The sequence below is a fragment of the Lichenostomus cassidix genome, chromosome 26 (genome assembly GCF_008360975.1).
Source record: "Lichenostomus cassidix isolate B80296 chromosome 26, HeHo_3.0, whole genome shotgun sequence".
In the NCBI taxonomy this organism is placed as follows: domain Eukaryota; kingdom Metazoa; phylum Chordata; class Aves; order Passeriformes; family Meliphagidae; genus Lichenostomus; species Lichenostomus cassidix.
In genome coordinates this window covers 2,978,364-3,005,640 of record NC_139506.1, presented here as the reverse complement: position 1 = coordinate 3,005,640, position 27,277 = coordinate 2,978,364, and the positions used below count along the sequence as shown (strand labels likewise).

The 27,277-nt window shown below is 52.9% G+C and overlaps 1 protein-coding gene and 1 long non-coding RNA gene across 8 annotated transcripts in view; both read left to right on the top strand.

Annotated features, from left to right (window-relative positions):
* The window catches only part of ANKS1A (ankyrin repeat and sterile alpha motif domain containing 1A), a 77,409-nt gene extending 62,688 nt beyond the window's left edge, over positions 1-14,721 (top strand). For 4 of the 7 annotated variants that reach the window (XM_085083103.1, XM_085083106.1, XM_085083107.1 and 1 more), the window contains 10 exons: positions 3,593-3,691; positions 4,040-4,192; positions 4,314-4,421; positions 6,069-6,233; positions 6,575-6,700; positions 6,834-6,905; positions 7,298-7,384; positions 7,737-7,874; positions 8,517-8,687; positions 9,853-14,721. In XM_085083103.1, the coding sequence (XP_084939229.1) occupies positions 3,593-3,691; positions 4,040-4,192; positions 4,314-4,421; positions 6,069-6,233; positions 6,575-6,700; positions 6,834-6,905; positions 7,298-7,384; positions 7,737-7,874; positions 8,517-8,687; positions 9,853-9,972 (1,239 nt within the window). In that variant the 3' untranslated portion in view covers positions 9,973-14,721. Of the gene's footprint in view, positions 1-3,592; positions 3,692-4,039; positions 4,193-4,313; positions 4,422-6,068; positions 6,234-6,574; positions 6,701-6,833; positions 6,906-7,297; positions 7,385-7,736; positions 7,875-8,516; positions 8,688-9,109; positions 9,209-9,852 lie in introns of all 7 variants that reach the window. The other 3 variants (XM_085083105.1, XM_085083104.1, XM_085083109.1) reach the window with 3 other exon arrangements.
* A 3,451-nt stretch (positions 14,722-18,172) lies between these two features.
* Positions 18,173-25,953, top strand: LOC146426966 (uncharacterized). Its single transcript, XR_014856590.1, has 3 exons — positions 18,173-18,896; positions 19,007-19,077; positions 20,101-25,953. It is a non-coding gene; the product is annotated as an uncharacterized LOC146426966 (long non-coding RNA).
* The last annotated feature ends 1,324 nt before the right edge of the window (positions 25,954-27,277 follow it).

The following is a 27,277-nucleotide window of genomic DNA, read 5'->3' as shown; positions in this document are numbered from 1 at the left end:
TCACTATACCCAGTTTCAGGCATCTGACTGGGCTGCTGGTTCAGCTCTTTGAGTTGCCAGTGGAGCTGAGGAGTTCTGCCTCAGGTAATGCATTTCACCCTCTGTCTCCCTTCCCTGGGTGAGCCCAGGTTGGGGCTGGTTCCTGCCAGAGCACACAGTGAGGTGTTGGGAGGAAGGGGCTGTTGGGTGTCCCTCACTTCCCCAAAATGTGGCTGAAAGTGAGAGCTCTGACCTAGGGCAACCCTGAGCCTCCCTTGCTCCGCTCAACCCTGCAGGGCTGCACCAACCAGGAGGAACGTGCAAGGTAAAAGCACTTGTCACAAGGAATAAAGTCGGAAACACGTCTGGGGAAAGTCTTTTTGATTTTAATTGGCATCTCTGAGGCTGCTGCTGGAGGCTCCTGGAGGACTGAGCTGATGGCAGAGCCCGTCCTCAGAGGACCTGGGGAGGGACTGGTGGGAGCTGGGGCTGCTCTGTACCCTCAGAGGGGCACTGGGAGGTGACATCTGCTGACCTCTGGCCAGCACCAAAGGGGACCGTTGAGTAAAGCCAAAAATCAGGAGTGACCCATGCCAGCAGCTCTCGTCTGAGGACATGTTGGGTGCAGACAGGTTAAAAGTCTGCCTCGTCTGTGTGGCTGGCAGAGGTTAAAAGATCTCCAGTGTCTTTGTATTTAATTCTCTCGTTTAGTGGCAGATTATTGTTTTTCATGGGAGATGAAATCCGGATGGGTTTGAAGGACATTTCTCCTGCACCAGGGCCTGGAATGATTTGTTCAGAGCTGCTACGCTTTGTCTATCCTTGTTAAGTACCCAGAGAATAGGGACTGGCACTGAGGGAATTTAATATGACACATAAAAATAAGGAGTGCAGGAGAAAGCTGTAAGCTTCACAGTATTTAACTACCTTGTATCCTTGCTACATAGCAGGCAACTTTTATTGAATTAGAGGTGCCAAAGGTGGGAGAGCACCTATTGCCCTGCTTTGGGGCTGGCACTGGTGCTCTGTGGGAGAGCAAGAGCCACCAGCCCCGTGCTACTCATGTGGGATCACAGCCATGCCAAAGGGGATTAGCACCAAAAAGGGCTCAACGTTGGAGAGTGAGCATGAGTGAAAATGTAAATAGGATCAGCAAGCTTGTTTAGTTTTTATACGTGGAAATTACACATCACCATTGTCACAGCTCATTTGCCTGCCTACTGTTCCTGCTGTCCGGGTGGCACGAAGGGAAGGACTGGTTGTGAGCTCTGCCCTTGCCAGCAGCTTCCCTGTGCTCCCCCAGCATCAGCCCTGGCTCTCCACAGGGAGATGGAGCCACAGAGCACCAAGATGGGCATGTCGAGGGAGCAGAGCAGGCCCAGACATCAGGAACTGCAGGTTTCGGGTACCCAAGGTGTGACAATAACCTGCTGTGGGCACTTCAGTCCCTCCCTGTTCCTCCCCCAGACAGGGCAGTAATACTTTGCTTTCCAAACCTATGAGAGAAATCCCATCACTTGATCTGGCCCTCTTTGTTCGTTTCAAAAAACCATCTCTCTCTGGGAGATGAATTCCTCGAACAGACGCTGCATTCCTGCCAGGTGAGGTGTCTGTCAGGGGAGTTAATCCCCGTTAATCCCTTCCCTCCTCCTTGGAGCCAAGCACACAATCTCCTGCTGTTACAGGAATGCACATTAAATGTGGCTCTTTGGCTTAAAATTTGTGAACAAGAAAGGGGAGGGATGTTTTCATCTTTCTGGTGGGATGCTGCTGCCTGCCAGCCGGAGGTCGCTGCTCTGGCAGCAGCAGCTCCTTGTGTTAATCACAGGGGGTTTCTTCCCAATCCAAGGGAGCTGCTGCTTGTGCACCAAATGGGCACTTTGGAGCCTTCAGCAACAACCTGCCTCTTCTCACTGATTTTGTGCAGTTGAGGGGTGCACAGAACAGCTTTCTGACGTGGTTCCATCCTCTCACAGTTCATTGTGTGCAGTGTCACAGCTCAGGTGAGCCCCTGGTGTCCTGTGGCCTCGTTCCCAGGCTGTGGGGTGCAGGGCCTGGCCATGGTCTGGTGTCCCCAGGCACTCTGGGGCAGTGACATTAGCTCTTCCCAGCACGAAGTGGCCCCAACACACAGCACAGTCTGTGAGCTGGCCTTTGGGAAGACAGGGAATTAACCCCCTTCGTGGGCTGCAGAGCCATTAGTCCTGACTCTTTCTGCTGTTTAAACAACTCTCAGACAAATAAATGCCTTTGTGCCGTGGCTGTCAGCTCAGGCTCTGCCGTCATGGTCCCTCCTCCCCGGCTCTCCAGGAATCTCCAGGATCTGTCCTGCTGAGGGAGGGGTAGGCAGAGGAGCTGTGTCAGGGGGTGTTGAGGGCTCTGCTTCGTGCCACCCACTGCTCGTTTGCCACTGCTGCTTGCTAAATGACAGTGTGTGGGCTGCAGGGCAGCCTTCCTGCCTGCAGAGACATCTCTGGGCATCTCTTATCTGTGGTGTTAATTCCCCGTTTCCCTGAACACTCCTCTGTGGCCGAGAGGAGAGCAGCTCCCGGGTGGAGAGCTGTGTGCCATCCTGCTCTGCTGTCACCTGACCCACCATGGAAGTGGCAGTGATGCTGCTGGCATGGCTGGGAGCAAGGAACACTCAGAGGTGGCTGCTCGGGGGCAGCTCGCTGCATTTAAAGCAGGTAGCACTTAGCAAAGCACACGTGCTGAAATCCCATGAAGGTGTGGATGGGAAGGGGTAGGAAACCCTTTATGGAGGGTGCCTGGCAATCTCACCTGCCCTCACCTTCCCCGCGGCCGGCCTTAATTGGGTTTCTCTTATAAAACCAAAATGTGGAACAGTGAAGTGCTGTCGGCGCAGACCTTCTGCTGGGACTCTCTGGGGAGCAGAGGGAGGCAGGGCCAGGGAAGGGGTACAGGCTGGAGCTGAAGCCTTCAGTCACACAGTGGCGTGGGGAGACATGTCCTGCTGAGCTCTGCCCAGGTAGGAGGGCAGGGAAGCAGGTTGTGGAGGCTCTTAAAGGGGGGTAGAGTCCATGTGCTTCTGCTCTGCAGGGGGAAGGGGGCAGAAAATGGGTTTTAACAGGGCAGTGTGGGGTGAGCAGAGCATCTCTGCCCCTGCCTGGAGGGCAGAGGAGACACCTGACCTTCCCCTACTGCCAGGGAAAGTAGTGCAGGTTTCTCTGTGGCATGAATGGAGGTTGAGCAGAGCCCAGAGCTGCTGCTCGGGCATGGAGGGAGCTGGGGTTTGCCTGGGTGTTGTTAGACGATGTTTAAAGCCTTTTGTGTGTCACATCCCACGGAGGTGGCTGTAAGCCATGCCCCAGGGCTAAAGGCTGGAAGCAGAGCAGGCTGTGGGTGGGAGGGGAGGGCAGTGCTCTGTGTGCTGCAGCTCTGCTCGTGTCAGCCCTCTCTGTGCCCAAGGTCGGTACGCGGGGCAGAGGTCCCAGCCTTGGAAGCCTTCCTTATCTTCCTCCCTCTCCTCCTCCTCCCAGGACGTGCTGGAGGTGAGGTCAGCAGGGTGCTGTAGCTGTGTGATGTCCATTTGCACACCAGATGTGGCTCCTGTTGTCCCCTGCTCCCATGTCACTCCCTCCTGTCCTCGCAGGGCTGTAATGTCATGGAAGACCAGGACCTTCGGGATATCGGGATTGGTGACCCACAGCACCGCCGGAAGCTGCTCCAGGCTGCTCGCTCCCTCCCGAAGGTCAGCACCAACCAATTGGACATTGCCAAGTGTGGCTGTGAATACAGAGGAAACAAAATCCAGTCCCCTGCATTTCTGGCCATGGAGGAATCCGAGGGGCTGTGGGAAGGGTTTGGGGAATAGCAGGGAGGAGGAGGAGGAGTGTACTGGTTTTCCAGGCTATGTGGATGGTGGTAGCTCCATGCTGGCACTGTTCCTGCCATCAGTCTTGATCCCAAGCACATTCTTTGTTTATACAGTGATTTTTTTACTGGCTAGTTGAGATGGCAACAGCCTGTAAACTGATTTTCATTGACCCTCGGGATCCCATCTCCTGCAGCTTTTAACACCTTTCTTGTGCTTTCACAGTTGAAACCCCTGGGCTGTGATGGGAATAGCCAGCCCTCAGTTCCTGCATGGCTCGACTCCCTGGGACTGCAGGATTACATCCAGTCCTTCCTCTCGAGTGGCTACAGCTCTATTGACACTGTGAAAAACCTCTGGGAGCTTGAGATAGTAAATGTGAGTGTCACCTCTTTCCTGCCAGGGCAGCGAGGTCCTGCCCCATTCCCTCAGGGTGGGATTTGCCACAGGTCTCTCAGAGTGGCTCTGTGCCCACAGTGACTGTGGTCTCTCCCTGCAGGTGCTGAAAGTGAACCTGCTGGGCCATCGGAAAAGGATCATTGCCTCACTGGCAGACAGACCCTATGAGGAGCCACCAGCCAAGCCACCACGGTTCTCGCAGCTGAGAGTGAGTCCCTGTTGTGGTCCCTGCCTGGCTCGTGTGTCAGTGCTGGGAGAAATCTTGACATGGCTAGTGGTGTCTATTCAGCTCCTCACCTCATCCTCTCCAGCCATCCTGGCAGCAAATACTTGTGCAGGGGCAACCTTGTGATTGCAGTGGGTGGGGGAAGATAACTCCAGCCCTTGCAGGTCAGCCTGTGGATACTGACCCCATGGGAAAGGTCAGGCTGCCCCTTGGGATCAGCTGCCTCTGTGCAGGTGGGTGCCTGCATGAAGGGGTGCAGGGTGCCACTCCACCTCTGCCCCGCACCAAGTGGTGCTCTGAGCCCTCTTTCCTGCCCTTGTTTCCTGGTCAGAGATGTGGGAGCCTTCAGCAGGCAGGAGTGACCCAGCCCAGCTGGAGAGGGCTGCAGCTGGGGCCTGGTGGTTGATTGCACCCTTGGGAGCTGGAGCCCTATCCCTGGCCCGGCTGGGCTGCTGAGAGCTCCTGCTCTTGCTGCCAAATAGCACTCGACAAGATGTGTGGATGTTGATTTTTGCTGCAGGAGTGGCAGCATTTGGATGTCAGACCCTTATTACAGGGGTGGGCTAGGAGGGAGGCATTACATTGCCTGTGCTTCCTGAGAACTGGCTTTTGAGAGCTGAGTTTGGCAAAAGCCACTGAGCTCAGGAGTGGGGCAGCGTGTCGTGCTGTCTCCACCCAGAGATTGCAAATAAGCTTCCTGGAGCAGGAATTGGAGAGCAGGAATTGGACTTTACCCATCCTAAACATCTGGTCCTTGCCCTGCTGCAGAGCTCTGCCCTTTTACCTTGGATTCCCAAGGCTTTCCAACCCAAACAGCCTTAGCTGAAGCAAGTTGGGTTGCTGTGCCATGCTTGCTGACATGGGATTTTTTAGGGTCTGGGTTCAAGTGTAGGAACAGAGAGAGTTCACACTGGTGCTGCACTGGGAGTGTGCCAGGTACAGACCCTGCACCTTCACCCACTGCTCAACCCCCATGTCAGGCAGCCTGGGCGGGAGCAGCAGCCAAGGAGCTGCACTGTGAGACTGAAGGCAGCAGGGAGAGGGCGGGGAGAAGGCTGCTCAGCTGATTGAGATGCTGCCCGGGGAGCTGGGTGGGAGAATGGGCCATTTGCAGCATTTCCTGGCGCTGCAGCTGGTGTGCTCCAGCGCTGGCTGCGGCGCGGGCGGACGTCAATGGCAAATCAAGCGAGTGGGCTGAATGGGACTAATGTGGGCACAGCTGTGCCGAGGCTCCGGCTGCTCTGGCGGCAGCTCCTGGGGCTCCTCTGCTGAGGTGGCTGATCATCATCACCCTCGGGTGCTTAGCTCAGTGCTTATGGGGAGCCCACGCCTCTGGAATCACCTTGCCCCCAGCCCGGCATGTCCCCATGTCCCCTGCCCTCCTGGGATAAGCTAACAGAGGCGTGCTGGACAGAAGAGGCTGAGTATGTGGCTGAAACCATCCTGGGAGTCAATCAGGTGTCCCATGCAGACAGTAAAGGGTGGGATTGGCATTGATGCAGGAGCCCCCAGAGCAGGAGCTGACCCTGTTAGTCCACTCACTGCACCCTTTGTCAGACAGTGTCGAGGGAGCAATGGGGGGCACAGCCCAAGCTGACCAGGACCTTTTGTGGTGTCTGCCCATTCCAGTGCCAGGACTTGATGTCCCAGACGTCATCACCCCTGAGCCAGAACGACTCCTGCACAGGCAGATCTGCTGATCTCCTGCTGCCCTCCGGGGACACTGCCAAGAGGCAACACGATCATGGCACTGAGGTTGCTCCCTACTCCAGAGTTGAGCGCTACAAAGCACAGGTTAGTGGGTGCTATTGTGTGTCTTGGGGGTCCTCTCTGAAGGCTCCTCCATCTCTAGAGCCAGGGGGGAGGTAGGATGATGCAGGGAGGAAGCTGGTCAGGCTCAGCTTCCCTCAGATATCAGAGCCAGCAGCTCCTTTATGCCTCAGTTTCACCTCAAAAACAGCTCAGGCTTCCATCAGCTCTGGCACCTTCACCCTCTGTGTGCCACCTCTGCCCCATTCCTCGGGGATTTGGCCATTGCCAACCTCACTCCCATCAGCCCAAAGATCCCTCCTGAGAGCTGTTTCAGCCCAGACTGAACCTGTTGTGGCTTCACATCCGTGTTTCTTCCCACGCAGGAGGACCGTCGGGAGTCCAAGCTAACACTGCGCCCCCCCAGCCTGGCAGCCCCATACGCCCCAGTCCAAAACTGGCAACACCAGCCTGAGAAGCTCATCTTCGAGTCCTGCGGGTACGAGGCCAATGTAAGTGGCTTTTGCTTTGTGGGGGTGATGAGGATGAGGAGGATCTGGGGTGAGGCCACTGAGTGTGGAATCTCAGGGCAATGGCATTGCCTTGGGATTGGCAGGATTTAACATCACTCCCTCCTTCACGCAGTACTTGGGCTCCATGTTGATCAAAGACCTCCGAGGGACAGAGTCTACACAGGATGCTTGTGCCAAGATGAGGGTATGGAGACCCTGGGGCTTCACTTGCAGCTTGTGGTGGATGATGGGGACTGGGGAGGGGGAATCTCTGGCTTCCCAAACCTTGTGGGGGCCCAGACCACCAGACAGGCAGTGCCACTGGTGAACTGCCTCTTCCCAGCATTGTTCCTGGTAGCTGGAAGGTCTGTGCAGTGGGAGAGTGGGTGTTTTCACTGGGGAAGTGATGGCTGGAGTCTCTTCAGGTCCCTGTTCCCTCATCCTCAGCTTCTACCAGGAGCTAACTTTCCCCCTCCTAGTTCCAGATTCCCAAACCTGCCTGTATGGGCCTGGGAGTCTCTGGGGTGGGCTGGGGCTGGTGTGGAGAAGGGAACCATCCATTCACAATTGGTCACTCAAAAATTCTTGTTTCTGAAGAAATCCACGGAGCACATGAAGAAGATCCCAACCATAATCCTGTCCATCACATACAAAGGGGTGAAGTTCATCGATGCCTCCAACCAGGTGAGCTGCAGATGCCTCAAAGTCAGTGTCTGGAGGGACATGACCTACAGTTCCACCTGCCTGGGGGCTGCAGGCCATGTTTTGTGGCTCCAGAAGCCATGGCTGGTCCTAAGGAGCTTCTGGGGTTGGGGGGAATACCAAGGTGGTGATGGTGACCTGAATGCCAAAAGCTTGGCAGACCAGCTGCTTGTGGACCATGTTGCCATTTATTCCTGTCATGGGAGGGAGCTGGGACTGGTCTGGCTGGGAGACTCCCCCTCCCTGTCCCCAGGACACCCTCCACAGCCGCTGTTTGCCGGGTGTATTTGCCATCCCCAGAAGGGTGACAGGTGCTTGTGGTTGACCCCGGCAGAATGTCATTGCTGAGCACGAGATCCGGAACATCTCCTGTGCTGCTCAGGACCCTGAGGATCTCTGCACCTTTGCCTACATCACCAAGGACCTGCAGACCAGCCATCACTACTGCCATGTCTTCAGCACTGTGGATGTGGTGAGTGGATTATCGTGTCACATCTCCCAGTCCTTCACAGCCCATTTGTTTCGTCCCTGAGCTTTATTGGCTAGTCACAGACTGCTTCTTCCTAGGGTTCTTTCACTCATTTCTACCATAAAGTAGTCTTGGTTCCAAATGCCTTTACACTGGACCTCTGTGGAACAAGAGAATATTTGTCTGGCTTCATTACTGCCATCTCCAGTGCTGAATAAAGCAGGGCAGGAGCTTTCCCTCCTGGGGAATGTGCCATGCACAGACCCCTAACATGCTCTCAATTATGTTGAGCATAATGGGCTGATTTAAGAACCTTTTAACTCAGAGAGGGTAGAAGCATGATTTGCTTTTATACTTGGGCAGAATCAACTGCACAAGACTTTTGGGCTTTGTTTCTTTACGCTGCTGAACTGCAGTGCTGGTGGGACTTTAGAGGTGGGCAGAGGGCCCTGGGAGAGGCAGCAGGGTCCCAACTCCCCCGCATCAGGAGCTCAGTGGCTTTGCCAGGGACACAACAAGATGTGACCTGCTGATGGGAAGGCACCAGCTCTGCCAAGGTCTGTGACCCCAGAGCAGCTATTGAGCACAGGGGAGATTGTGCACAGGGTGATCTGACAGCTTTGTGCTCTCTGTGTTCTCCCAAAGAACCTGACGTACGAGATCATCCTCACGTTGGGGCAGGCGTTCGAGGTCGCCTACCAGCTGGCCCTGCAAGCCCAGAGAGCAAAGCCTCTGGGTGCTGGAGCAGGAGAAATGATTGAAACAAAATCTTCCAAACCGGTGCCTAAACCACGAGCAAGCATGAGGAAATCCGCGGTATGTGTGTGTGGCAGAGTGACCTGCTGGGCTGAGCTGGGGGTTCTCGTGGGCACCACACCCCTACACCTCCCCTGGGTGGTGGGGGGAGCCCAGACATGGTCCAGGTGCCTGTCCTGCTGCTGGCACTGCAGGTCTGTGCCTGTGCCAGTCCTGCTGTGGGGTTGGGGCTCCTCCTGGTAGCAGGAGAGGGAAATAGCCTGGGTGGGATGGGGCTTAAGTGCCCTGTTGGGTTCAGCACAGCTTCCACATGCAAACCCTGCAGAACCGCAGTGAGATCCGTAGGTGAGCTGCATTATGGGATTCCCCATAGCCAAAACCAGCCAAGACTGGAGCTGCTGAGGAGCAGGGACTGCTGCATAAGCCACTGCCTTCCTTTAATGTCTCCTTTTGTCTGTGTTCTGCTTGCTCCCCCCGCTCAGGTGCCGCTCCCTCCCGACACCCGCTGTTGTTACTGTCACACCTGTACAACACACCGCCCCTCCTACCTGCCGCTGCAGTCTGTTAGTCCTGGAGCGAAGGTCTTTACCCTTCTTCCTGCCATCCTCCCTTCCGAACCGACCCGGGCTGCCTCCCTACTTCCCGTGTCTCCTGCTGTGCCCTCGTGTCCTGCCTCACTGTTGTTCCTCCCCTTGCTCATTCCAACCTACATCAGGGGTTTTGATGAACCCCCGGGATCTGCTGCTCCCACCCACCCCTGCTGATGCAGTGTGGCAGCTCTCAGCTAACCCCGCTGCTCTTGCTGGGCTGGTAACTTCCCCGTGACACCCTGATTTAGGAGGACAAGAGGAAAGAGCCGTGCTTGGTCAGGAGGGTAAATCACATGGGAGCTCACCTGCCAGGAGCTGTCTCCCTCTGTCCCGTTTCTGTAGCACTCCGTTTTTCATGCTTGTTTGAGATGAGCAAAGCTGTCACTGATGGTGACAGGGACTCTCAGCCTAATGCAGGGAGTCATCTTGGGGTGCTGGGTTGAGACTGACATGGCCAGACATGTTTTAGCTGTGAAGGACTCAAACGCCTCCCCATCAAGAGCTGCTTCCTTGCACACGTGCACGTTTTTGGGACAGGCAATAGGCAGAGCAGCAGCCACTCCATGCTTTGAATCCCCACTCATTCTGTCCCAGAAGCACGGATGACCTAATACGCCCTTTCTCTCGTTTTCTAGCTGGATCCCCCTGAAGTGGACCAAGACTCCCAATCTCATGCCAGCGTCTCCTGGGTCGTGGACCCCAAGCAGGACTCCAAGCGGACCCTCAGCACTAAGTATGAGACCACTATCTTCTAAAGCAAACGCCCGCGTCCGCCCCGTCTAACCGTGCCTTTGCGATCTGATCTGTCTGCTCTTCTAAACTCCCTCTTCCTCCAGCTGCTCGCCCTGAGCCCGCCTAGGCACCACGTCCAAGGCAGCAGCACTTAGGAGACTGTAGACTTAAACGGCTTTTGTACCTGATCGCTGCTGAACACTGTGAATCTCCTTACTTGGAAACAAGGGTAACGCGCTGTAGCTGCCCGTGAGGCGGGAGGAGCAGAGAGGGCAGGCTGGCAGTCAGACATGTGGATCCAGGAAAGCTGCCCACCGTTTTCACGTCTTCCCCCCTCGCTCTGGCACTGTGAATCCCTGGGGCAATGTGACACTCCCCAGGCCTTTTTTTTCTATCTCACCTTGTCCCTGGACTGATGGAGACCTCTTGTCTCTGCGGTGCACACACTCCCTCCTCCTAGATCCTCCTCTTCCCGACTGAGCCACGGCTGTGTACTGTTTGGTGAACTCACCTTTCCTTCCCTGCCAGTCGAACTGACACTAACCACTGTGATGCTCTCTGCAAATAACACACGGGCACTTCTGTTTCCTCACGGCCACTCTTGTCCACAGTCTCCCTCCTCAAAGCCCGGTGCAGAACCTGCTCTGAGTGCTGGGGGAGCGTTGGTTTGGGCCAGGTGTGATCGTTCCCACTGTGAGCTCTGTCCCCTCGGAGATGAGGAGGGGGTTGGTTGCATGCATTTCAGTCCCTTGTAGGTTTTTCTGCCCCTCATAGTCCTTGTGTTTACACTCACCAGACTTCTCATGAGCGCTGGGTGTAGTTCTCATGTGGCAGCTTGTGGTTAAGCTTCCAAAGGCACATGTTGTTTTTAGCCCCGGGCTGGGGAGGGGAGGTGTCAGCTGGACACCACAAACAGCATCAGTGGGGAGAGGTCAGGGAGCAGTCCGGGGTTATTTGCCCCTGGTGTTAGGGCCAGCAGCAGCTTGTCTGAGCTTTGCTGTGGCTTTGGAGTTGCTGCCTCAGAGCTTCCATTTCCCCTCACCTGCAGTGAAATCTGACGTTTCAAAGTCCTTATTTAGCTCTTTCTCAGGAATGAGTTTGATCTCCTAAGTCATTTGCAACTTAATGGCAAACTGACCTCAGACTGAGGGCTCAGCTAGTGAGAACCCCACGAGAGGACTAAAAGTAAAAGGGTTGTCTTAAAGCAAAAAAATAAAGGAAAGCTCAGTCAAGTACATACATCTCACATGCCACAGAGCCCCCTGACACAGAGCCAGCACTGCCCAGGGGCTGCAATGCCATCCTGCCAGCCCAGGCCTTGTGGGCAGCAGAACATTGCTGTGCCTGAGGTGCTCTGGGAGACTGGGTTTAGGATCCATCACCACCATTCCAAGCTATAAAACTGCCCTGAAGGTTTCTATGTCCCTCTAAGAGAAATTCACTCCCTGGTGGTGAGGTGTTCACCACGCAGCTGCCACACATCCACCCAATGTCAGAGGGTCTGAGCTCTTCTCCTCCCCCTGCTCTCAGCTGGGAAGGGCAGGTCCCTCCGCGCCCCCTTAATCCGGGTCATGAGAGCATGTGCCTTTCTAAGGGTGACCAAACCCAGCAGGGATCCCAGGCAGCCCTGCCCAAACCACGCGACTGCCGCTCTGTGTCCGTAGCCCTGACGATTTTTATGTCCCATCTCCGGGCCATTGGCCTCGCCTTTCCCAGCACGTGTTTTTATATGACTCGGAAATTCATTCCATTATCTTCCTTTCTGTTTGCCTCTGCGAAGCTGAGCTCCGGGCAGCCGTCTCCTACCACGGGATGTAGTAGCGGGGCAGAGACCTGGGACGCAGTGGCCTCCTGACGTCAAGATCATCTCCCTCTGGCACGGGTGGCTGCCTCGGAGTTGGGTGCGTGGCTGCTCGGTGAGGGCTCCCAGAGCAGAGGGGGGAAGGGACCCAGCATCCTCCGAGGAAAGCCGCTCTCTCCATTCCTAGCGAAGGAAAACTCGAGAGGCCGAGAGCGATGTCGCCTTTTCTAGCTTGAGACAAACGTCTTTCGACCCGTTTCTTTTTTAACGAAGTGACACAGAGCAAATCCGGTTCATGGTTTCAATGTAGCACTGCAGCTTTTTGGTGAGGAAAACAAAAACAAAAAAAAGAAATTTTTATTTACTGAGAATCCCGCAGTCCGGCGAGGAGCACGATAGAAAGTCTTAGCAGGGGCGTGGTGTGCGCATTTCTGACGGTACTTACTCTGCTTCAGCTCTGGGTGAAGAGGAGAGAACGCCAAATTCTTGGAAATCACTTCCTCTCATGTGAGAACCTGGTGGGGTAAGTCTGCATCCTGTTCTCCGAGCCACTCCACGCTTTTTTAGCCAATGGAAGTAACTTGAGGAAAAGAATCTGCAAAGGATCTTTCACCCCAGAGCAGTTGTGGCCAATATCCCCGATGGTACAAAGCTTCCTTATCCCCTGAACTGTCGTGTTGCAATACTTGACATTTCTATGGCAAGGACCCCGTTTCTTCCCATTTCCGCACTGAATTCCAGGGGACAACTCCCTGCTCAAGCCTCTGTGCACCTGTCTTGTTTTTAAATGCAGTTATGCCCTGAAGGGTTGGGTTTTTTTTAAGTATATTCAATTGTGATTTAGCACTTTTTTGATACTAGCTCATTATTTAATTAGTGCAACAGTTTCAGAAGATGAACAAATAAGGAGTTAAATTTTGGGCATTACACTGAAACAGTCCATCCCCAAGGACAAACCACATCAGCCTGAGGGTGGCTTGGCCCCATCCGAGCACAGTGTCCCCAAAGACACCACCTCAAAGGTGCTGTGTGTTTGCTTTTATTCCGAATTACGGAGTGTTTCACGGTGGTTTGGGCTGTGACTGACGTGTTTTCAGACTGTTCCCCTCTGGGGAGAATGTTAAAATGGTTGTGATTTGAATTCTTCAGATGCCAAGTGTAGCGCAGCGCATCCGTCATGATCTCGTCAGGGCTGTGGGACCTGCTGCCACACAGGAACGCTGTGCCCAAGTAATTCCTGTTTAACTCCAGTTGCTGCTGTATGTCAGGATTTCCTTTAGTCTCTCTCACCAGTGAGGCTGGGAGGGAAGTGAACCATAATCCCGAGGGCACAGACCTGTAAAGGATTCGGAAGGGGGAGTGGAGATTTTGGGTTAAGTCGATGAATTTAGGAAACCTAACATTCCTTGTTATGCACATGTTGCAATTCATACTGGTGTAAGTGTAAATATTTGATGTGTTGGCAACAAGTCTTTGGTAAGATTGCAAATTGAACCTCTGCTTGGGAGGAGGGACACCTTTCCTTTCTGACGTGAGCTTTTTGGAGGTTGGCTTGGAGGTGACGTGGTGATGAAGACTCCAATCTTCAGGCACTGGGCTCGGTGACCCTGGTGGTCCATTCCAGCCCCACGTGTAAACCTGTGGTTGTCTTTAGTGATCCATTCTTTAGCCAGATACTCCCTTTCTCACCTCACAGACAGAGCAGTTGTTTTGGCAGTTTGGTGTGGTGGGGTCTCTCGAGGGACTCGGTGCTGGAGACTGACCCTGGCCTGTGCCTGTCGCTGGCTCCTGGCCACCTTCACCCACCCACTGCGCAGTATTCGGGCTCTTCCTCCCTGCAGGGTTTTGTGCTATCTGGAGGAAAGTGCCCCAAATTTCTGGTGCTGAACGTGACATTGCATCCAACTGCATCTGCTGTATTACCTGCCCGGGAGGAGCTGGGGCTGCCCTGGGTCTTTTTCCTCTCTTTGAAGACAGATTGTGTTTCACAGACTTTGGTTTCTGGGCTGAGCCCTCACTCACAGCCGGCAAACGGAGTTGCCGAGTTTCGTCTGTCTTTATATAGGAGGGGATGATTTTTTTTTCAAATTGAAGATGCTTTATCCTTTTTTTTATTTTGTGTTTACAAAGAAATAAAACAGCGCTAATCTTAGCTGTTCAGCTGACTTTAAACTTGCTTTGGGATTGTTCTTTTTAGAAGAAATTATGCAACTTTTTTGGGGTACACGCCTGTCCCCCTCCCAGGGAGATGTGGCACCTTGCAGGCTGTACCTGTAGTGAAGTCTGTACCTTCAGGAGGCTGCTGAGACACAGAGCAGATGCCAAAAAGCCCCGAACACATCCCGTTCTGTGTGCAGCTGAGGTGGAGCCAATGCTTTAATGCTCCTTCCACCCACCTCAGAAGTTTCCAGCAGCAGCAGCATTTCCCTGGCTCTGCTCAGATATGTGTTTCAGAGCCAGCACAGCACTCACAACGCTGTCACGTTGCAAAGGTCTCCCTTTTAGGTCTCACATTGGTATTACTTAAATTTTTTTGTCCCAAAAGTAAAGTACCTGTGCTGTTCTCGCTACGTCAACCCAGCTCAGACATTTTTCTTACCCACAGAAGAATAACCTGGGATTCCCTGACAGGGCAGAGACAGTCAAGTTCAGTTTGCAATGTGGACATTTTTGCTAATTGTGATGTATGGCAGTGGGGCTGATTTGTAATACAAATGTTATTTAATCTGTCTGTATTTTGATACTTGAATTTCCTTTTATTTCCTGTATATACAATTGTTAATCTGTTCAAATTTGTCTGAATTTTAAACATCTTGTGGTACCAAACATAACCGATCTGTGCAACAACATAGACTGACCTCACTACAACAAGGCGAGATTGTAAATATTCCTGGGCTTCCAGCAGTCGTTTTGTTGTTTTCATAATTGTACAACTTAGAACAGACTGAATTAATAAACAACCTTAGACACACGTGTGTGCTGTTGTGTGTGGCCTCAGTGTTGTGCCCAAGTCTCCTGAGGTCTGTGTTAAAAGCAGGGCAGTTTTCATCCTGCAGGCACTGGCTGGGGGTTTGGGAGCTTTGGTTGAAGTTGCTCTTTCTGCAGTCATAATGACCCAAATATTGAATATTATTATTTTGAGACTAATTTATGCTTAAAATCGCATTCATGTATTCTGTTAAAGACAGCACAAAGGTCTGCAGCCACTGTGGGTGTGTTCTGAGTGTGATGGAGGGTTAGAAAAGCTAATTTTTACCCCCACTAATGTACATCTGCAAGGACTGTGTCCCTGGGGCCTGTCCTGTACTCGGGATAACCACTGAAATCCCTTTTTGCAGCAGGGCAGTGAGTGGTTCTTGTGACACTGATACCCATTTGGGTAGCCACTGCTTAGAACATTTACCCAGCAAAGACCTGGGGCTTGCTAGGAACTAGGACATTTCAGTATGTAAAATTAGAGCAAGAAATCCAGACATTTAAATACAGGTTAAAGTTCAGATTTTCATGTCAAGTAAAATCTGACTGATGTGAAATGCTAAATACACCCGGGATTGCTAAATTTATACTGTATGTTCCATTTCTAATAGCAAGGCAAGTCAGGTTTTCAGGCTGACATGAAATACACTGAGCTGGTTTAATGGTTTGAAACACCATGAGGTTTTATCCTCAGAGCCACTGACACCTCAGAAGAGGTTACACGTCCTGGGCAGAATGAACACCTTGAGTTAAAAGGGCCTGATCAGCACTGCAGTTCAATGAGCTCCACAGCCCCTTGCCTTCCCCACCAAATAGGGACAGGTTTTTGAGGAAGAAAGGCCACTACTTTTTCTAGTTGAGAGGTTTATTCAGATCCTGATGTGCCAAGGATCACCTCCTGCAGGCCCTGGTGGTGTTGTCAGATGGATTTTTACAAGCTGAGGCAGGATCTGAGAAACTGGAGGAGAACAGATTCCACCCCTGCCTGGTGCGTGGAGAAAATTATCAGAAACAATCCAGCTTGCATCTGGAAAATGAAAATTCCCAAACTCTTGCCTGTTGTGGATTGTGTTTCCAAACCTGCACCCAGCTTCCAGCAGCTCTTCCTGAAAGGAACCACAGCCCTTTGGGAAATCTTTTAGATCGAGGAAAATTAAAAGGCTGAGGAAGGAATGAATCCACTGCCCTCTAGGGAGCAAAAGTATGAAAACAAAAAATTAATGGTCAATCAACAGAAATCTCCTGTGAGAGAAGCTTGCTCAGGCAGCCAGGAGCAGACTGGGGACAAGAAAATTACAGGAGGATGCTGTAGGAACCAGGAACACTCTGGATGTTTGCAGGACCAGCCTGGTCATGCTCAGCCAGCAAGAAGCAGGTTTAGGGGACAGCAGGGAAGGGCAGAGAACTGCTTACAGTGACACACAGCACTCATCCCAGCACAAGGTTAGGCTGGGACTGAGATCCACAGAATGTTATACTGGATAGAGGATTTCAGCCTCCAAGAAGCGCCTTGATGGAGTCTGAGCAAGGAGAGAGGCAGCCACAGAGAAATCTCTGCAGCCTAGAAGAAAAGATGTCTACATCAAATGCAGCTTTTCCTTTTTAAATATGCCTCCTAACTGCATTCCCTCATTCCTCACAGGATCTCAGAATATTTCAAACTTCTGAGAACTCCCAGTTCCTCCTGGGAAGGCTCTCAGCTCTGTTTTCTGCATGCAGGAGCTGGGGCTCACTGTGTGAGGTGTGCCACTTGAAGGAGGCCTCCAGGAGGCCTCCAGCCCTTAGAGGCATTTCTCTCATCTGTTACTGAACAGGTGATGAAAGCATCCGTTTTGGAATGCCCAGGGTCCATTTAGTGCTTTAGTAGCTCCTGTAGAAGTAGTAGTTTTTTTCCATTTCTCCATGACTGACTAGGCAGCTTGCCCAAGAGTGCCTGGAATTTCTTCCATTCATCCTGGGGTCTTGAAGTGAGCGCAGAGGCTCTGGAGGTCACATTCAGCAGGTCCAAAACCCTGAAAATCTCCTTCGGATGAGACACTGAATTCAAAGTTCAACACTGCAATAAATGCTGCAAAGTGAGGCCACTTTGAAATGCTGAGAAAGTTCATCAAATGCAGCACTTACCCCATCTTAGCTGAGGGGTAAAAAGAGCACAGCACTTTTCAGGGGAACCCTCCATGCCCTCGGGAAGACCAACAGAATGTTTTTCTAGCTAGTGTTTGTCTCTGCAGTGAGAGTGTCAGTCACTTAAACAGCTTTTCAGTTGAAACACCAGCACCTCGGAGGAGAGCTCCTTGCAGAGTCTGCTTTGTTCATGTCACGATCACAGCTCACACAGCTGGAGCCTCTAAACCTTCCCATATTAGTGACTCATACCTGACACGCATCAGATTTAAGAACTTCTTAGAAAATCATGAAGCCATGGATAAATAAAACAGGCTCCAACTATTTTTTGCTTATTCCAGGAGCTATCTTATTGGTACTTCTACAGTCAGACCCAAACCCATCTCCATCCCTATTCTCATGTGTTTTTTGCTACGAGACAGAGAAAAGCCAAGCCTGCATATATAGATATATATTTATATATATATAGACATGCTGACCTGTGTGGGAGAAGCTGTCCCCAAAGTGGCTCTGAGGACAATTTCATGCACAATGATCAGTGTGGAACTGTCACCAGTGACTGCCTGTAGCTGTTTCCAGGGCAGACTGCAGAAAAGCAGGATAAAAGTAAGGGAAGGAACGCGAACCACAGCCTCGAGAGGTAAAGCGGGTTAAAAGCATTTACTGAGCAGCTTTTGAGTGAAAAAGTGCAGGTTTGTGTACAGACAAATCACCCCGCCTCATGAGGGTGTGAGGAGATTCTCCTCTCCTCTCCGCGATCCCCGGCGCGGGGCTGACCCCTAGTGCCGGCCTCTTTGAATTAACACCGGACACCGGGCTAATTAACACTGGGCACTGGGATAATTAACACCGGGCACCGGGCTAATTAACTCCGGACACTGCCCTCGGCCGCAGCCGCAGCCCCGGGGATCCCGCGCCCACCCCAGCAGGCCGCGACTCCCCGCAGCCGCCCGGTGCGGCTCCCCCCTGCCCGGCTCCCCCCTGCCCAGCGAATGGGCCGCGCCAGGCGCCGTGCCGAGGCGGCGCGGCGGGACGCTCCCATTACAGGCGGAGGGGGGGAACCAGGGGGGCGACGGCCCCCGTGTGAGGCGGGCGCCGCGCTGAGGGACAGCTGCGCTGAGGGCAGCGCTGCGCTGAGGGCAGCGCTGCGCTGAGGGCAGCGCTGCGCTGAGGGCAGCGCTGCGCTGAGGGCAGCGCTGCGCTGAGGGCAGCGCTGCGCTGAGGGCAGCGCTGCGCTGAGGGCAGCGGCGCCGGGACTCGAGGGCAGCCCGGGGTCTGCCAGCGCATCCCGGCCCTTGTCACCGCATCCCGGGGTCTGCCACCTCATCCCGGCCCTGTCGCCGCATCCCGGCCTTGTCACCGCATCCCGGCCCTGCCATCGCATCCCGGTCCTGCCGTCAGGAGCTGCCGCGGGGCCCGGAGCTGTCGGGAGGCTGCAGGGAGCGCTGCTGGCCGTGCAGCCGCCGCAGCATCCTTCTTGCTCTCTTACTCCTCCGGGTTTGTCCGTTTTCCTTTGTGGAGAAGGAAGGGCCTGACTCCGGTCACCTGCTGTAACCTCGCTGGGATTGGGGTTAAACCTTCCCAGCAAAACCACAAAATCTGGGATGAGGCTCCTTGTGTGCCAATAAAGAATTTAGCTTTTTTCCCCCTCCATGCCAGCTGGCACCTGCAGCACTGAGGGATTCCGGAGCCCCCAGGGCCACAGGGCAGGGGATGGGCAGCTGCTCAAAACTACAGGAACGGCTTGTGAGTGGGAAAGCAACTGGTCATGAGAAATAAAACCAGTAAAGTTCATCATGAGACCCGTCTGGCCCAAATCCTGCCCAGGAATTTCCCTCCGTGCTCCTGGTGCAGCTCTGTGCAGTGCCAGACCCAGCTCCTGCCCTTTCCTCATCCTTAGCTTTGCATGAGGAAGCTGAGGATGGGAAAATAGCATTTATCGAGAATAAAACAGCTCCTGAGGGGACTGCAGTTTGCTCTTGTCTCTGTTTCAGAGCAGGGCCCATCACTTCCAGCCTATAAATCCTGATCCCAGAGGAGGCAATTGTAAGTATTTAAATATATATGCATTTGCCCTGCATTAATTTCCTTTCCTGAGTGACGGCTGACATGAAGGATTGTAATAGCAGAATGTATTTTTAATGCATTTCCTGCAGATTTCTGCAAGGCAATCTAATTCCTGAGTGGGTTTAACTTGCCACAAAGGCAGAAGACCTCGGGAGCACTGGTAATAGGGCTGGGTGGGTTCTTTTAATCTAGTGTTTTAATGAGCTCCATCCATCTCTCTGATTAGATTAATCTCATTTTTTTTAGCCAAGCCATCCAGCTGAAATCCTAACAGAGGAAATTGGGATTTTGAGTTTTTTCAGGGTGAGCGCTTGGAGTGTCAGGCAGCAAACTTCATAGGGAGATTTTCAGTTTACCCTTTAATCACCTCAGAAATTTGTAACCCTGATGATAAACATTGGAAAGGACCATTTGGGCTGCGAATCTGCCTGATCGGTAAGTGAGTGGAGAGCCCATGCTCCTCTGCCCTGCTTGATTAAGAAATTTAACCCAGCCTGGTGCAGAGGGCTCAGCTTTCCAAGAAGGCTCCCATTTTCCTGGCAGGAGCAGGGAGAATTCGCTGGCTGGACCTTGCTCACCTGTGGAATGGCCTCACTTTTGCAACCCCACCGTCATGACCGTGCTGGGCGCGGCGAGGCGGCAGCCAGAGGGGGAGAGCCTGCCAGCTCAAACAGAAATACCTTCCCCATGCAAGGGGAAATGGATTTTTTGTTTAAAAGATGTCAATGTTTTTCCAAGCCTGATGAATATGAAAGTCCCCATTTAAAGGAGTCGAACCGGCAGAGAAACTGGTCACTGTTTGCACACCCACGCGCCAACAGAGGAGGCGAAAGCAAACTTCCTGGTGTATCCTGATCCAAATCACCTGGGAGGGAGGCACAGTGCCCCGAGCTGTGAGCTGCTGTGCTGAGCAGCCGCAGAAGGCTCTCTGTGAAAAAGCAAACCCCGTCCCAACAGGAGAGGCAGAGCCCCAGTGGTGTCACAGCCCTCACTTCCAAGACGGGAGGGAATTTGGAGCCCAGCAGCTACATCTGTGGCCGTTGGAAACTGGCCTTGCAGGAGGAAGGCAATAGGGGTGGAGGGCAGAAAGCATTAGCAGGTGTTTTGGGAGGGTGTGGAAGGGAGAGCTGGGGAAGACTGGAGTTTTCCTCTGCCCTATCCGCCAGGAAAGCTATTTTTGCAGGAACTCCTGGGCGCTAGACAAGGTTTGGATTGTTCCCGTGCTGGATGCTGGTGCAAATACGTGGGCAGACAGCTGGATCCTGAGGAGCTCCCAGTGTCCCGGCAGGCGCTTGAAGGGGCATTTCCCACCTTGTCCAGGTGAGAGGATGTCTTGGCATTGGGTTTGCCATAGTCCCTGATTTTGGTTGGGAGTCCTCTGGAGAAGAGAGTGTCTGCTCTGATGTCTGCAGTGATGACTCTGGCGTAGGCATGCAAGGTGTGTATGTGCCCATAACACACAACGTGCTTCACCAGCAACTGTGGTATCTCTCAATTCCCTCTTCCTCAGATGGTGCATGACCTTTTCCATGCAACATCCCATGTGCCCAAGCTGGCTGTTGCCACCTCAGTCACAGCAGACATGTCCAAGCTGCAGGGAGCAGCCACTTGGAGCAAACCACCCCCTGTCCTGTCCAGCCTCCTGAAGGCAGTGCCTGGTCTCGGGGTGTTTCAGACCAATTTATCATCTGCATGTTTAGGGAATGAGTTGGTCCTGGGTAAACTGAGGCTTGGAGGGGTTTGATTCATGGTTGCGTGGGCAGAGTGGCCACAGCTCAGGCATTGTGGCTGGGAGTTGTGCACAGAACTGGGGAGATGCTTCTTGTGCCATCTCACCCTGTTGGACACCTCCGCATCCAAAATTGGTTTTGGGCTCCCTATGCAATGCACTGGGTCGCTGCTGGTGCTGCTGGCTCTGGGTAATCTTTGTATTTGCTGACTTGACTTAATTGTGGCTTGGTGGAGAGCTCAGCTCTGGGGAAGCTGAAGGTACAGGGAGGCCCAAACCACACACAGCGCTCAGGGAGGGATTGTGATCCAAAAAAAAAAAAGTTCAAAGATGTTTTTGGCTTAATGCGGTTTATCTAGATTGCTTTATGTTCGTTAATCTGGATTAAAACAAATTCTCTTGGAATGGCTGGCTGGGGAAGGGTTTGCTCAGCTATTCTGACAAGGACAGACTTTTCCAAAAGTGAAAAGTTTGAGCTGGGGAAAAAAAAAAAGAAGCCAAGTCCTGTCTGGCATGAGTACATGGAAACCCCCATGAGCAGAGCAAGGCTGTTTCATGCCTGCTGCCCACGTCCAAGGGTCCCTGGCACCCGCAGACACTAATGACTGATCAACTTCCCCCACCACAGAGGATTAATCCCCCCTGTTCTTCCTGGGGCGATGTGAACCCCTTTTTCAGCTGGCGTGCCAGAGCGGATGGCACAACTAGTGAACTTCAAGGTAAATTGGAGGTCAAGCCCAGATTTGAAGGTGGTGGTGGGTGTGAGCATGACCCTGGGAGCCATGTGATGTGGGCGATGTCCTGGAGAGGCAGGTGATCTCCCTGTCCTCTCCTTTCCCCAGGGCTGGGATTAGGGGAGATTTTACAGCTGAGTGACCAGCCTCATGGTGAGGTTTGGTTCACAATGCCTCAGCCCCCAGCCCCTTGTCTAAGAAACTTTTATGGCTAAGCTGCACGTCAGCAGGACACTTTGTGCCTGCAGGGGACCTATCCGTGGGAGGCACCACCCCTTTGCATCCATAGGCACTTCCCACCTTGAGAACGGGCAGAGAAGCGCCCAGTGTGAAACGTGGGACTTGTGGAGGTGGATGGCAAAGCCCAGTGCTTTGGAGAGGGTTATCTCATGCTTGAACTTTCACCTGTGATCTGGGTGCACTTTCTTACCCTTCAAAAGTCTTCTTGTGCAGATTTGGGCAGCTCCTTGCACCAGATGCCACCTCTTTCCACCAGCTGCCCGTGATCAGGGATTCTCAGGTGCCACAGGGAGGAGGCTGGAGATTTGCTGGGGACAGACAGATCAGCTCTACCAAGGGCCCAGCCCCAGCTCTCAGCAGCAGGCAAGCAAAGCATTCCTGCAGAGCTGGGATGGGAGTTGTAAGCAGGACCTGGGCCCTGCCCCAAACCCAGGGGACTCCCTCCTCCCCCTGCCCGTGCAAACACCAGATTAACAATTTATTTGACGTGTTGCGGCTGGTTAGTTCTTCGCCCGCTCCCCTGATCAGAGGGAATAAGTGTTGCAGTGTGCAATAATGTTCATTTCAGGTGAGGGTAAATATAGAAAGGAAAACCTGCTGAGAGCAAGCCATTTATTCCTGCGTTTGGAAGCCTCTGCTCATAAACAGTCAGTCATGCCCATTTGGAAAATCCCAGTGTGGTTTTCTTGGCCATCCTAGAAGAACATTTACTTTCCTGTAGGTTAAGAAGTCCGTTTTAAATAAAAAAAATAATGTCATTTCACTCCCAGCTGCCCTCGGGCGTGTAGAGCTTGTTGACACACTAAGGCCGCTCTGTTCTCATGCAAAAGTGGTCTGATGCAGGATTAGGAAGGAGATCCTGCAGGGCTTCCCCAGCTGGTTGGGCTGTCAGACCCTTGTTCTTTGGGTTCTCCTTGTTTCCTTTGGGATTTTATCAGATGTTTTAGCCATGTGTAGGCTTAAAACCCCCCAGCTTTTGGAGGTGCCTGTGGGTGTGACTTCAGGGAGGTGCTGGGGGTGCCCTGAGAGCCCTGTGGCTCAAGAACCACACTCAGGAGACTGGGGCAGAGGGATGAGCTCATGCTGGACCAGAAAACCTCTGAGGGATTTCGGGAGAGCGTGCCAAAGGCAACAGGGCAGTGCGGGCTGCAGGAGCATCCCTCAAACAAGCCAGCAGCCATGGTCAGCCCATGGTGACCAGGAAAGACACCCCAAAGCAGCGTCACAGGAGGCTGAGGAAGGTGGGGAGCCCCTGGTCCAGCCAAACTCTGCCTCTCTCCTTATCCCAAAAGTGGCACCGAGGAGCCGTGCAGGAGTTTTGAGTTGGACGGCTGCCCCCGCCGGCTCCGCGGCTGGCACCAGCCAGCTCCCTCCTCTGGAGTGTTCTGCAGTCAATAAGGGTCTCTCCATGCTTTCTGACAGGCTTCGGATTTGGCTCGGGTTTTGCCTTGGTTTCCGAAGGCAAGAGGCAGTTAAGTCTCTTGGAAGAATGAATTAATTAGCGAATGCCTTTGGTCAGGTCAGTGCCCTGAGCAGTGTGCCCGTGCCTCTGCGCCAGGTACATGCTTGGAGAGGCTGCTCTTACCCTCCCATGTTTCCAGAGCTGTACATGCATCATTCCAACAAAAAAGAAAGGGAAAAAGCCTCCCCCGGAACGCAGTATTGACTCTAATGGTGGCGTTTGTGTAAGCAACAAAATATTGACGCAGTTGGCTGGGGTCTGGCCGGGGCTTCTGGAAATAAACTGCTGCCTTGTTAAATTGTAGATGGAAATGCAAGTGGGAAAATGACTGACATCTTACACAAGGCGGGCAAATAAAACCGCTGCTTTACTACAGCGTGAAAAAACTCAGGAATTAATAGGTCTCCTTCTGCTCCAGGGTGTTGGATTTATCCCCGAGTAAGATCCATAAACTATTTTAAGGAGAGAAGTGCTACTTTTAAACATGTGCGTCTGGGTCCTGGAGTTCCCGTGGTGTCACAGTTAACCCCTGCCTGGTCGCAGCTGTGGGCAGCAGAGCAGCCCCCCACAATCCCCTAAAGCCCCCCAAAAGCCCCCCACAACCCTATTCCTGACAGGCACCACTCTTGCCAATGCACAAACACATCAACAACTGAAAAATGATGCAGTTACTTTCAAAGGATGTTTTTATACTATCTGTCCCCACAGCTTTTGTCAGAAATGTGTTTAAGGCCTCGACCTGGACTCAGAGCTTGATTTTACCAGTGTGGGATATGAAATGTATTTTAAAAAACCCCACCTGCTCCAGAGCTGTGTCTGGTATGAACTCAAAGCAGATGCACAGAGCACTGCTGAGCCCATCAGGGATGTGACCCAGCACAGCCCAAAAAACTCCTTATGATTTCAGTAGCTGAAGACCTTTTATCATCTTCTATGGGAAATGTGATTAACAAAGCTGTAGAGAGTGATACATCACTTTCCTTTCTACCCAAAGCCCCTTCCTTCCCCACCCACATCCTGGTGATCTCCCAGCTGACGTACACATGCTCATGGAAAAGCAGGATGAGATAAAAGCTGTCTCCCAGTGGCACAGGGTCCGACTCACCGGCAGCAGCACCAGTGTAATTATACACGCTCCAGTCCGATCTCCTGGTAATTATTCTGGAATAAAAGCCTGCCTATTTCTGTAAGACCTTATGTCACTTGGAAAGCTGTTATAAATTCAGCTGGAAAAAGGGACCCTTATTCTGGGATAAGTGTGGTTAGTGGTTAACTGGGAACGGGGCTATTCCTGGCGTTGCCATTGACCTTCCCTGTGACGCCGGGGTAAGTCACTTCACCTCAGCATGTGTCACCTTCTCCTGCTGCAAACTGGGAATTACAAACAAGGGCTTTCGCAGGCAGCGTTTTGGGAAGCTCCATGACGCTGGAAAAAAGGTGTCACAGGGTGACAGGCAGTCATTTCGTGGGACCTGGTGCTTTTTTACCCACCTTGGAGGCATCTGGATCAAACCATAGGCTGGGGAAATGAGGGATGAGTGTTGGGGACCAGCTGAGCCGCGTGAGCCTGGGCTGTTGGCGTGTTACTGGGAATACTGTGTTTTCCTCTCGGCTTTTAAAAATAGTCTATTCTGTTCCAAGTTGTAGACCACAGCCCTCGCTGGGGCATTGAAATGTCTGGGCTGCTGTTTTCTCGAGCCAGCACCTTCCAGTGTGCAGGGTCGGGACAAGATCCCCCTGAACTGCTGGGTCCAGCAAAGAGGTGGGGTCCTGCCCTGGACTGGCAGTTGTCCCCCTGGTCCTCGTGGACTGGAGAGAAAGGGAAATCTCCTGGTTCACTCTTCTGCCTCCAGTATCCCTGCCTGATTCAATAGCTGCTTCTGCAAGCCCTAAGGGCCTCGGGGACTTTTGCTTCTCAGCAGCTTCTTGTGCAGCCTCAGAAACAGCTTTTGGCTCAGCATCATGCGAGCACACGCAGTCCGAGCTGAAGATGCAGCTCGTTCCTAGCACATGGCATTAAATCCATGCTAGAGATGGGGAGGATCGTTTCGGAGGGTTTTATCATTTGCCCAGACAGAGCAGGCTGGCTCACAGCCACAATCCATCTGCTTGCCAAAGCGGGTGCTGCCCACGGAGCAGCAGGACCAAGGTGCTGATGCCAAGAGGTGAAGGCAGAGGCTGCCCTGGCGCGTTCCCACGGCCTCCGTCCCTGCGCAAGCACCGGAGTGGGGCTCACTGCCGCTCGGAATTGGGCTGGAGCCAAGGAGGCAGAGGGGAAAAAGCCTTTTACAGTCCATTAGTGCTCCCCAGAGCCGCTCAGCCCCTCTCGTCGTAAAAGTGGTGGAAGCCACAGAAACATTACGGCTGGTCTGCAGAAGATGCCGGTCTGCAAAAGATGCCAGCCCACCTCCCGGCTCCATGTCCCTTCCCAGGGGCTTTGCCAAAGCCGCTGGCCCTCACGGCAGCTTCGGCTGCTGGAATTCCCTCTGGGAACAAGCTGGCAAAGACTGGTCCCCTGTCCATCCCGAGCTCCCCCCAGGCAAAATGTACATGGGAGGGTTCCAAGTGCAAATGTGTGTGTGCTAATGGGAACTGAATTGCCTCTTGCCCCGAAGCCTTGCAGCTTGAGGAAAACAAGGCAGGGGCTAGGAATGACCTCATATCGCCTCCCAGGGAATGTTTTGCCAGATGAAGGGGGGAGAGGCAGCATCAAGACAGCACAATGTATGTATCTCTCTCCCTGTGTAAACATCTCTGTAGCTGCAGAAACCTCTTAAAACCCCGAATGAGAGGAGAACAGCTGCTTTGATCTGTGGATGTGGTTGTTGTTTTCTGAGTGCGGATCCGTTCTTTTTTTAATTTTGCTTCAAATTAAAAAAATGCCTGTTGTGATCTTTTGCTTTTATTTCTTGGCGAGGGACCGGAGCGCGGTGCAGTAAATTTTCATGACTCCCCATGTAACCGTTTCAGCATGGCTGACAATTCCTCGCCGGCTCTTCAGCGCCACAGCACAATGGGCCGAATCTTCTGGCCCTACATGAAGCCAAAGCAAATGGATTTTGCCCAGAAGTGCACAACGGGGAGTGGAGGCAGCAGGGAGGAGAGTCCTGCCACCTCCTTCCCCGCCACACACACACACACACACAAGGCTCAGGCTGGCAGGGTTGTCCCAATGCCTGGGAAGAATTTTGGAGATGGCTCCCGGGTATGGATCTGTGCCAACCCCACACGGCAGCTACAGAAGCTGGTGAGGAGCCGCTGGGCCGAAGCGCTGGGCTGTCCTGCAGGTGATTTAAGTGTGAATCATAGCACTCCCTCCAGACTCCCTGAGCGATGTCGGGAATCCCCATCTGCCTGACTTTCCCCATGGAGGACAGCCGAATGCTTGGAGCACACCACAGCGTGCACAGCCCTGGCACCTCCATCAGCCCTTCAGCTGCTTGACCAGGCAGCGTGCTTTGGGAAGAAAGCAGGATTATATAGCTTTTTCGGGAATTCCTGGACATCAGCAGTTCACACCAACCCCACTGTTCTGCTGTAGGACTTTGTAATCCCTTTGGATGAGTGAGACATGGGGTTCAGCCCCTTGCCTCCTGTGGCAGGAGCAAAGCCTTCAAGAGCAAAACCCAACCCCAGCAGTGCGACATACTGGTTTAACTGGGAGGACTTGGCCGGAGACCTGTCCCCTCTGAGGCAGTCTGGGCACGAGTGAGGAGTTTGTTCATTCCCCAGTGCTGTCACATGGCTGCTCAGTGTTTTGGCGTTTTAATTACACACGGTCCTGTGTATTTAAGGCTGGTTTATGGGTGTTTATACTAATGCGTAAACCTGCAATTTAGAAGCTCAGTTATAAATCAACATTGCTGAAGGTCTTGTTCCTCGTGCCGTGAGATCGGTCTCCAGATTTAGAAGATAGGTTAGAGGGGGAAAAAAAAGGAGGACTGTTTAGTTTTCCTCTGGTTATGATGATAAAGGATCACAGGATGGGGTGCGAGGTGCGGCAGCCAAGCACAGAGATCCTCCAGCGTAACCCAGCGCAGTTTCCATTTTGACTCTGCTCTTATGAGTCCCTCTGCCATAAGAGACTTATGTTTCTGCAGCAAGTCCCAGTCCAGAAAGAAAAGCATTGCCACAGCTGCTGATCTGGTCCTGACAGGAGGGTGGTGGCACCCCGCTAGTGATGTTCTCAGATCAG